Raw genomic sequence first — 11,489 nt, forward strand, 5'->3', positions numbered from 1 at the left:
CTCGAACTGCGCGGGGCCCCCACGGCGCAGGCGCGGCGCGGCCGCCGGCGCGCTGGGGGCGGGATCGGCGCGCGCCGCCGCGGTGCACTGTGGGCGGGCGCGGCGCGGCGCTGCCGGGGCGGCGATTGGTGCGGCGGGGCGGAGGGGGCGGGGCGGTGCCAGGCCCGTCCCGCCCCTAGGTGCGTGCGCGCGGGGGCTGCGCGCTGCGGGCGCTGCCGCGATGGGGCCGCGGCCGCTGCTGCTCGTGCCGCTCGGGTGCCTCGCGCTGCTGCTGCCGCCGCCCGGCGCCGCCGAGTTCAGCCCCTCCCTGGATAGCGACTTCACCTTCACGCTGCCCGCCGGCCGCAAGGAGTGCTTCTACCAGCCCATGCGCAAGGAGGCCTCGCTGGAGCTCGAGTACCAGGTCGGGCAGGGCGGGAGGGGGCGTTTCCCCGCGGCGTGTCCCGAGGGGAGCCGGGGTCCCGCGTCCCGCCGTGACGACGGCGCTGCCTCTGCCCGTCCCCCTGTGCAGCGGCTCCGCCCGGCCCTGCGAGGCAGTGCCTGCCCAGGGACGGGTGCCCGCCCCGGGTAGCGGCTGCGGGGCTCCCCCGGCCTGCCCGCAAAGCCACGCTGGAATTGCACACTGTTAGAAGTTCTGCCTTACGGAGTTAAAAATTAACCTACCCGCCTTTTCAGTTGTTCTAATACGTTCTTTTGGTGGTTTGGGGGGAATTTTTTGTTTCTACTTTAGAGGAGCTCAAGGCGCCATCCTTGAAAAGGGCAGAATGTAGAAAGTTCAGACCTTGTGTCGTAGCCCTAAAGCGTAAGGAACTTGTGCTGATGCAGAGCCCGTACTTGCCGATCTTTGTGCTGATATGAAACACCTTGATCTCAACGATGAACGTTTTACAGAAACAGCCCAGTTTAACAAACTATCCTTAAGATTTTGCTGTCCTTGAGAAGAGTGGAGTTTCCCAGAGATGTCTGGGATAGATCTCGATCTCAGACATTTCCCCCCCCTTACAACAATGACTTTTTTCCCAGTAAAATAGCTACAGGGAGGGAAGCTGCACTCAATATTCTCCCACCCTATTACAGTGCCTAGAAATGGGCCGGGATCTCTCTTCCCCCTCCATCTATTTTTCCCCTCTGCTTCCCAACTGAAAGACAAAGCTGAAATTAATGGATTTTTCTAATTTCTAATACTGTTTCATGCAGAACTGAACAAGGATGAAAGAGAGGTGTTCAAGCTTTGTTTAGAGTCCTGTCTAAGCCAAACAGAAGTTTATTTTGCACAGAGTAGGATTTTAGTTTGATCATAAGCTAAATAAAGACATTGTTTTAGAAAGGACTAGTGTGAATAACATTATATATGTACCTTATTTCTACTCAGGCATAAATTTCCTAGCACTACTGTTAACAGTAATGATTTGGTTTTCTATTTGAATGTGTAGAAAAGGAGCTCTGTATATTACTGCAAATAGATTTATTTTGTACTTAATTATATTCGTGGCTAAAGCATAAGAGTATTTAACATAGGATGCAGGTAATTCTCCAAAGACATAAGGTAAACACTATACTAACACAAGCAATCAGTGACAGCAGCCATAGAAATGCCAGATTTAGCCATCTCTTGTTGGCATTTTTACAGGTTGTCTAACCCTCCCTGTTGATAAAACTTCATGCATTCTTAAAAGTAATTAGGGAACCGTTCAATATAAGTTCAGCCTGGCAGGTTTAGATTACATTTAGTTTAAGATTCTGAAATTGCCAAAATGCTTTTAGGTTGAGCTGTTTTTCCATCTGTTTCCAGTTAATTTGGTGTCAGCTCATCCAGACAGATTAACCTTTCAGATTATTTTATTTGTCTGTTCCCTTACCTAAAAAAAATTGCCTTCCCTATAAATGTTGCTGTCAGCAATGCAAACAGGAATTCAGCTGGTCAGAGGTTGGTTATTTTTGTTTGTTTTACAGGTTCTAGATGGAGCAGGATTAGATGTTGATTTTCATCTGCTCTCCCCAAAAGGTGAAACTCTAGTTTTTGATGAAAGAAAATCAGATGGAGTTCATACGTAAGTCTAAAATCTTCAAACTCAGAAGTGTTACATAAAGAACTTCTCTGGTTTCTTTAGCAAATATAACTAAAATGAAGGTTGAGTTCTTCTTATTCCTTGGTATTACAAAAGACTTTCTAATAGGACACTTTGAGAATACCAATTTTCTTTTTATAAACACTGAGTGCTTTTTACATGAATTGTACCATGAAGTGAAGGGTATTTTTGTTTTAATGATAGCCATTCATGTTCAGTGGATAAAAATCATTATTATGGAGCTGAAAAAGGTCTCCATATCTAATACAAAAAGATCACATGAGTCATACAAATTAGAAGCTAGAAAGTCCCCTATTTCCAGTCCTTTTGTCAAAATATGTAATATTTGCTGTAATTTTACGATACAGTATAAGAATTCCACTTATTGTGTATTTTTTGTAATGATTAGGAATGATTCAAAATCCCCAAAAAGAAATGAAAGCAAGTTGCAAGATCAGCACTTTAATATCAGCACTCTTCATCATTTTGAGCCTTTGGAGTCAGTAAGATTGTTTTCCTGTGACTGTGTAATCTGTAAAGTGTCTTTAGAGTTCTTATTTTTATACAAAAAGAAGATTTGGTTATTTCTAAGTGCATAATTGTCAGTCTTAAAGGGAAGAGTATGCTTACAAAACCTGACTTTTTGAGAACCAGCACAGAAAGTGTAGTTAATCATGTTTTGCATATATACACAGTGTGGAAACAGAAGATGGGGATTACATGTTCTGCTTTGACAACACATTCAGCACCATTTCTGAAAAGGTGATTTTCTTTGAATTGATCCTGGACAATATGGGAGAAGATGGTCAGGATGAGGAAGATTGGAAGAAGTATGTTACAGGCACAGATCTCCTAGACATGAAGTTGGAAGATATTCTGGTTAGTATTTGATCTTTCTTTCCATTCAGTGTAAGAGTATTTGGAAAAAACTCAATGTCATGTGGCCATTCTGCCTCGGTCTGTTGCGTCAACCTGGAATGTATTCCAGGTCCATATATTGCTTTTACTAATACAGGAAGTCTAGCAGCATGGATCTCTTGCTTACACACAGAAACTTGAAGATTTTTTCAGAATAGGCCCTTCATCAGCAAGAACAAACTGCCTAGCTCTCAGTCACTTGGTTTCCAATTCAGCTTCCTTTCTTCCTGCTGCTACAATGGGACATTCTTCCCTAGCAGCAATGATTTGAATACTTGGAGCATTAAAGTATTATTTAGTCCCAGTGATGTAGTTGGAATTACTGCATCATTTTTATCAATGTTTAAAGATAAAGTACTGTATTAGCCTCTCCATCACATCTTTGCAGAAGTATGGATTACTGTTTCTATCTTCAGTAAATTAGATATTCCTATATTAGGTTTTTTGCCCCCAAATTTTATTACATCTTTTCAAACTAATAAACAGAATGAGAGTTAATTTGCATAAAATACAGGTTCATCTTTGCTTAAATTGTATGCTGAGCCTGAGGATTCAGACTACTGCTGAGTCAAAGCTTTTATTCCCTTTATGATCATTAAATACTGAGATTACTCTAGAAGGATTGCTTGGTGCTCCAGTACCACTGTTCTTAATGCTTGGTAGGATGCAGTAAAGCTATTGTTTGTTTGATCATAGTGACAGACATTAGGTATCTTAAAAAAAAACAACCCAAAACCCCAACAGCTGCACACACCTACTGAATTCATCATGTAGAAAATCAGTGTATTATTTACTGCCATAAACACAATGCAGATTTTTAAATAACAAAACAATGTTTAAAATATTTTATAGGTGTATGATACACTTTTAAATAATAATAAAACCAAATACATAATCTGAAAATCTGACCAGATCTTTAAGAGTAGCAGTCAAGACACTTAGAAAAAAGGAAAATTTCTATGTGAAGTTATGAAGAAAATCCCACTCACACTAATCACAGAAAAGACCTAAATGGATTTGATAGATACTCATTTACATACTGGTATCTCTTGAAAAAGAAATGCAGAACCTATCTTTGAGAGCCTTGAAAATCTGACAAAGTAGGTAATTTTTGTAAAGTTAAGATTAGTATTTAATCCCATTGTTTACTTAGCAAGGTATTACTTTCCCTGCAAGCTCTATGAGGGCTAACATAAGCACTTAGTAGTTTAATTCCTTAATGAGAACACATTTTCTGGCAAAAATAGGGAATTACATCTTTAAGTTTAAAGCTCTTGTGTGGTGTTCATTTTCCTTGTTGTGTAACAATGAACTTTATCATCATAACATTATTTGGCTCCCCAGAATAGCTATTTTGAAATATTTTTGTTAAATATGAAACAGAGAAAATGTTACTGCTGGCTTTAGCCTTATGGTTTTGGGGATTTTTAAAAATTATTAGCCTCCTCTTACTGCAAATGTTACTCTTCTCACTAAAAGTTACTTCAGGATCCATAATTATATCAAGAACCTAATTCAGCACTGCATGAGATCAGCTTTTGTCAGTATCTATTATGTGGTGGATGAAACTTCAGCAGATCATAGGACCAGATGTTTACTTACTAATTCAGAATAAAGTGTGATTCTTGAGAGCTGCTGTTGTCATCTCTGGAGTGTTCATGCTCTAGTTCCAGGGTCACAACCTCCAGTTGTCCTGTTCAAGATTTATTGTCAAAATTCTGCTTTTGTGTCAAGGCTGAAGCAGCAGTTTATAGCCACCAGAAGCAGACACAAAAGTAACATTATTGTAGTTTTCTTTTGCTACAGATATAGCCCCGATGGTAGTTTCCATTTAAAAACTCCTTAATTTTATTATGCAGCAGAAAAAATTCTACATTTGCTTGCCACTACGTAATTTTTTTGAGACTAGTTCTGCAGATTCACCACTTTTTATTAGTCCACATAGGTTTGATTTCTCTCTTACCTTCCTACCTATAAAAGAGAAAAAACAAAATTACTACAGAACACTAATGCTACATTAATTCTTTTTAGCCAATACACAATGAACAGGCTAGACAAATTAATGAAAACTGTGATGATGTATATATTTTAAAATGAAATTAACTCTTCACTTGTCAAGACATTAAATTACAGATGATAACACAATGTTAATAATTTTGTATTTGCTGCAGGATATACACTTAATTCAGGTGGGTTTTTTTCCTAAAAATACTCTTTTGTCACTTACCAGGAATCCATCAACAGTGTCAAAGCCAGATTAAGCAAAAGTGTCCAGATTCAGACCCTGCTCAGAGCATTTGAGGCTCGTGACCGAAACATACAAGAAAGCAACTTTGACAGAGTGAATTTCTGGTCCATGGTCAACTTGGGAGTAATGGTGGTGGTATCAGCTGTTCAGGTTTACATGTTGAAAAGTCTCTTTGAAGATAAGAGGAAAAGTAGAACTTAATATTAATTAATGTTCATATTATGATCATAACAATATAACAGCTATGGGGGAGAAGGGAGCAATAAACTACAGTAAAGACTTTTCAGATTCTTTTGAAGAGAGTAAAAATCAGGTTTTCAATTCATATTGAGCTTTTTGGATGTGATAGTGCTGGTCTTGTTTGTGTTTGGGGGTTTTCTGTTGTTTTTTGTGGTGGTTGGTTGGGGTTTTTTTAAACACGAATATCATGCCTCTTCCCAAGCTCTCCCATTTTTCCAAATGCTACTAACTATTTTTTGTACTTGTAGGATTTGTTAATGATTGTTAATTCCTATCTTATGCATAGCACACCTGGTGCATATGCAAAGTAATGTTAATATAACTGTCATTATCTTCATTTTCACATAAAAGTTTAAGTAGTAACTTAGACATTGGTTTAGTTGCTGTTAAATACTGAGTGAATTTACATGTGCCTAAGTTTACAGGATTGGTAGTTACTGTCCTTTTTCTTCAAAGTTATATTTTTTTTAAATCCTTAGTTTTTGTTCTTTGGCATCATGGAGAAACACTGGGATAACTATGTAAGAACATGAGATCTCTTTTTATAACAGAGGACTAATGTCAGCACTTTAAAAAAAGCACCATCAATGTGAAATTGAGGCAGTTTTGAAAAACAATTGGAGAAAATAGATACAATTCCTGTTCAAAAATCCTTCTTGTCCTGTAGTTGCAAAATCCTGTTTTCCTTTGTGGCTGTTACATGACACAAGTGACTACATGGTATACAAACAAACACAGGCACGCTTTGAAGTATGACTTGCAAATTCTTAGTTACTGTAACCTCATGGAATTAATAATTATTTAAAAAGCAATTTCTCGTGGTTTTTTTCCTTTTAATAAAGGCAGGGGTTGTTCATGGTATGCCAAAACAAACATTGATTATTGTAGTCTCAAAATCCCTCTTCTTTTCCACTTTATTACAACTATGACTAATGTTAGTCAGGTGGCTTACATAGGCATATAAAACCAAAGCTGTTCACCTAAACTTTCCCTTTTTACTCACCCTCCCAAGTCTTTCAGCTGTGTAAGTACATTCTTCATCTAGCCCATGTTTCTGTACCTAGCTGTTCATCTGAATAAGGCACAAATCACAGGAGCAGTAAGTACAGGCCACAAGTTTTATGATCAACTGAATATGTAGTATCACTGTCACTAAGACAAAGCTAATACCAAATCAGAAATCTAGAATATCTAGGTCAGTGGCTTTTAACAGTGTAGTGAGGGTATAGAGTTTTTGCCAAAACCCCTGGTGCGTGAGAATTAACTTTTTTTAAGTAGTTTCGAGTTAGTAATTTTTACAATGTGCCAAGTCATTGGAATTTCTTGTATAAATGTGTTAACTGCATTTCATCATACGAGTTTTTAAAAAACTTTATTAAAAACACTTTTTTAAAAAGTGTTTTAAAAACAGTATATGTAGTAATGTTGTGCCTGTTGTGGGGTCATCTGTATGAATGGCAGAGTTGCAACTTTGAGACTTTCTGTGATTAAATAGTGTTTTATGAATAAAAACAGGGTCAATAGGTGCATTGAAGAAATACATTGTTCAAATGAAACAGATGCTAGCAAGGGCTACAGAACATAGAAACATCACTTCAGCTTCAACTTCAGAGAAGAGGACCTAGCAATAATATTTCTCAATAGTTTTTATAAGCAAAATAATAATTATTATTGTTACAGAACTTGTTATAGAGGGCTCCAAAGGCTGTTGAGCTACTTCATCTTTCTGCAAAACTGTGTCCAAAATAAGACTGTACCCCTTTAAGGTTTTGTGTATCTTACTTCCATATGATGCTTTCTATTCTAAACTGCCCAGAAGTAGAAAGCTTATTTCTGTGATAAGAACAATATCTAGGAAAAAATAATTCTTTCAGCTAAAGTAGCAAATAATGTTTTCCTGCCACTTCCCTGTCCCTCTCCCAGTAGCACTATACTATGTTGTTACCTAGGCTTGCACCACCACGTGTGATGCTCCAAACCATCTGCAAAATGCTGAACCAGCTCTGGGAAGCTGCAACTAAGACATCTACCTCTGCTCTCCAAGCTACCAGAGTCAGGATTTCAGCTCAGAACTCCAATAGATAAGCTCTGCCAAGTTTGCCAAGGGCACCTTAAGGGATTGGGTTCCCCAGCTGCTCTGCTGTGCCTCTCTGTAGCTCCACATCAGTGGCAAAGCCATGCGGTGTCCCAGCTGAACCTGCTGCAGCTCAGTGTCTCCTGTTACAAACAGCCAGCTCTGGGAGAAGGAAAATGCAACAACTGGCAGCAGAGTTCATCTGGAATTGATTGTTCTGCAACCAACAGAAATTATTGTTCTGCAACCAAGAGCTCTGACTGTATTTGCTCTTCATTCAAGGTCCACTATAGAAAATGAAAGAGGGAATAACTAGAAAGGTTCATTGGCTTTGGCAGCTGGAATATGTTTATGATAGGTGAAGGATTTGGCATTCTAACTTGCAGTTAAGTAACATTGTACTTGGATTTTGAAGAGTAGATTGCTTTTGACTGTATAAAATTTACAGAGGAGAATATAAATTACATTTTTTTTCTTAATGGACTTTTTCTTCCAAATTAAATGTTTTAAGACTTGCAGATGTTGAATAATTATGCAAAACTGAGATTTTCAATAAATCAAGTTTAAACCTGTGTTTGTGTTGTTTTGTAATGAAGGAAGAATGCTATGAATACCTATGAATGCTGCAAAAGATGAAGGATGCTAAGCTAACAGGACATTTGGTTTTAGTAATGCATCTTTTTAATTTCTTCCTTGTGCAGTTTTCAAATTCTGTTCTTATTCACTGCAAATATCAACTTTATCTGTGTAAATAATTTAACATTTACACAGGCATCAGATCAGTCCAACCTCTGGACTTTGTAAGAGAAAGTATTTAACATACTTAACTGTATTTCAGCAGCAAACATCAACAGGAAATAGTATCACAATCTCAAGCTCACAATTAAGAATCTCATATTCATAACTAGTAGTAATTTATATGATATCATATATTTGTATTATTCATAAAATAATACTCAAGATCCCAAGAATAAAGCTCAAAATATTGGAGCATTTTTTTGGCTAATGGAGTAAAACACAACAAATCCAAGCTTGTTTACCATTGCATAAGACTCCTGAGACACCCAGGCCTGGCCGGAAGCCTGCAAACCACATTGTGAAAGCAATGAAACAGGAACTTCCTTTATGCTGTGTTTTGAATCAATGAAATAGATCATGAAATGCTAAAGTACAATCTCATGTTGTCAGATTGGGCAATTAGTGGTAGAAGCAACAGTGATTTGACTTGAAAAAGTAGACGAGCAGTAAAAAGTCTTAAGAGCTATTTTTGGACACAGACATGAGAAATACCTGTAGAAGTTCCCTTTCCTGATCTCTCCAAGCATGCACCATGAGAAATGCCACCTTCTGCCTTCACTTCTGTGCACACAACACAGAAGTGAAGGCAGAAGTGCTTCAGCCTGGCCCATTGTTTCTCGTGCTCAGCAGTGCAGCACGGCCTTGTTTAACTCCACTTGTCAGGGTGCAGCACCAGCCTCGCTCCATGACCACATGGTGCAGTGTTAACACCACAGTTTTAAAGATTTTACTCAGTCACAGCAATTACTTTTCTTTTAGCTTTATGGAGCTTTTTTTAATATTTATATGGCAATCTCTTCTAAAGACTCATTATCCCAAAAATTTCATTAAGACAGCCTGACACTAAGAAGGCTGAGCTGTATCTGATATCTTTAAAAACTAGCAATTCTTTCCCTGTGTTTTAAAGAACAACTCTCCCCAAAACTTTCATTTGAGAACTTAGCAGCTTGTGGTGTAGACAGGAAACACATCTCCTAGTTACTGCTGAGAAATGGCTTCTGTTAAGCCCTTCCTTTTCCATGCTTTCCCCCTGGCTCCAGGAGTACTCTCACAGAAATTCACTATTCATACAGGAGGAATGCTGTATGAGTAACACAGCACAGAGGGGAGTAAGCACAATTTACACAAATAGCTACAGAAATTAAAAATGCAATCAAAAGCTACATAACTTACTGTTTTCAAAACCATCAATTTATATAACTCTTAATTTTTATCACAGACAAAAATAATAAAATAGCAATAAAATAATGAAAAACAACTTGTAAGTAGTAGTAAGCCCACCTACACTGCTGAAGTTTCACCAGAGGCATCTGAATTACATCTCTCATCCTATCAAGTGCTATAGCTGACAACAGTTCATGAGACTTGGAACCCATACTGTTCACAAACTCCTTTCTTCCCTTCATGCATACCAAATTTCTGGAAACAATATCCGTCCTCATACTCCATCTGCCACCTGCTAAATTGGAACACAGGTACATAAAGAAAGCATAGATTTGCCAAAAGAAAAGTTCTAGAAGCATATATCTATACATTTCAACCTTATGTAAAGGGACTGGAAATTAAACATCTATTAGAAGTCCTTTTCTTCTATGCTTAAGGATTTAAAGGAGTTAAAACCTCTCCAGTTGTTAATTAATTCCCTTCCCCACAATTTCCAACTCTTGTTGATTTCCAACTCTTGTTCATGATCTTTAGAATTTTACCCCTAGTACTTTCTGGTTTCTGCTATCATGCAACCAGTTTGTGAAGTTATGAATACCAGATTAGAGCAACCAAATAACACAAAGCAGGCAACCAGTAATGATCATGAATGAGAAAAACAGGTACATAGCAAAGCAGTAACTATCCCACCGGATGGTGACACAAGCAAATGCAATATAGCCAAGTTTTGTGAGTATTCATCAGAAAATGGCAAAGCACAAATGAAGGACTTGGAAGTGGTCCTTTATTTAGAGCAAGATATAACTATTAATTAGCTTCCTGCTTTAAAAGAGCTTTTGAAATAAATGAGCTTGTTAAGAGTAAAACTGCAGATGTCAGGCTTGGAAGGTACTGTGGTGAACATTAAATAAGCAGAAGACTAGGAAACCAAAACCACATGGAAGTCAATCAGTGCCAAACACTAAGTAGCTGACAATAGGAAGTAATTTGAATATTGTCAAATTGAGAAGCTGGAATCATAAACATTCTTAGAACAAGAAAACCATACACTAGTGAAATAGTATCAGTAAACAGATTACAAGATTATATAAAAAGAATGGTATGAATTTGAAAATTTCATATTTGTATGTATTTGAAAAATTAGCTGTATTTGAAAAATTAGCATATGCTGGCAAAATATTTTGGTACTAATGAAAACCAGAACTGTTGATATTATGGTATATGGATCTCAATACTGAAATATGTACAAACCTGATTTAAAAAACAGCAGAGATGGGCTAGCTGAGAACATTAAGGGATTGAAAAATGCAGAACATTAAAACACCAAGACAATACAAAAATCTTGTTTCATTGTTGCTGAATGACAAAATCGAAAGACAGCAAAAGCATCAAATTTCAAGCTCATTCTCAGACTATGCACAGCTTGTAGTGGTATTGGTCTTTTGTTTTCCTTTCTATTGTCCTGCACTACCTTTGCTAAAAGACAGTTGTTTCCCCCTCCCAGCTTCCTTCAAGGACTCCAAAGGAGACTCTCTTCCCATCTTTTATTTCACCATACCTCACCTATAGAGATCCAATTTACAAAAAAAAAACCAAAACACCAGCAAGCTTTTCTACAAACATTGACACCTCCAAAGTTTAACTCATGCATTAATGTTTTTCTAACTAAACCAGGATATCAATAGATCTCACACCTCAATATGGGTATTTAAGTTCAACATTGACCAAACAATGTTTCAATGTTTCCTAAACCCTTTTCTCCAAAAAGGGTTCTACAAAAAGTAATTTTCTTCCATCATGCCCTTATTTTTCATTCAGACAGATGTGATCCAACTAGAGATGTGCCTGAACATATTACCAGCATAGCACTTGCAAGACTCCTCCTCTTCCCTCTGTGCACAGAACTGATGCTTCTGTCCAGTTTATCCTTATCACTCTGTTCTATTGCTCCATTGTCAGCCTTGGTATGTTCCATCTC

At 38.0% G+C, this 11,489-nt stretch overlaps 1 protein-coding gene across 1 annotated transcript; it reads left to right on the forward strand.

The window, feature by feature from the left end:
• Nucleotides 1-207: 207 nt before the first annotated feature.
• TMED5 (transmembrane p24 trafficking protein 5) lies at nucleotides 208-8,121 on the forward strand. Its single transcript, XM_036387819.2, has 4 exons — nucleotides 208-403; nucleotides 1,954-2,051; nucleotides 2,765-2,948; nucleotides 5,218-8,121. Exons 1-4 carry the CDS (start codon nucleotides 221-223, stop codon nucleotides 5,434-5,436), a joined length of 684 nt encoding a protein of 227 aa, XP_036243712.1. The 5' UTR covers nucleotides 208-220; the 3' UTR covers nucleotides 5,437-8,121.
• The last annotated feature ends 3,368 nt before the right edge of the window (nucleotides 8,122-11,489 follow it).

Source organism: Molothrus ater, chromosome 9 (genome assembly GCF_012460135.2).
Source record: "Molothrus ater isolate BHLD 08-10-18 breed brown headed cowbird chromosome 9, BPBGC_Mater_1.1, whole genome shotgun sequence".
In the NCBI taxonomy this organism is placed as follows: Eukaryota; Metazoa; Chordata; class Aves; order Passeriformes; family Icteridae; genus Molothrus; species Molothrus ater.

Excerpts from the sequence above, each read along its gene's own strand:
- TMED5 (XM_036387819.2), top strand. The coding sequence starts at position 221 with ATGGGGCCGCGGCCGCTGCTGCTCGTGCCGCTCGGGTGCCTCGCGCTG. Across the intron at positions 404-1,953 it reads CGCTGGAGCTCGAGTACCAG|GTTCTAGATGGAGCAGGATT; the intron begins GTCGGGCAGGGC and ends TTTGTTTTACAG. Across the intron at positions 2,052-2,764 it reads AAATCAGATGGAGTTCATAC|TGTGGAAACAGAAGATGGGG; the intron begins GTAAGTCTAAAA and ends ATATATACACAG.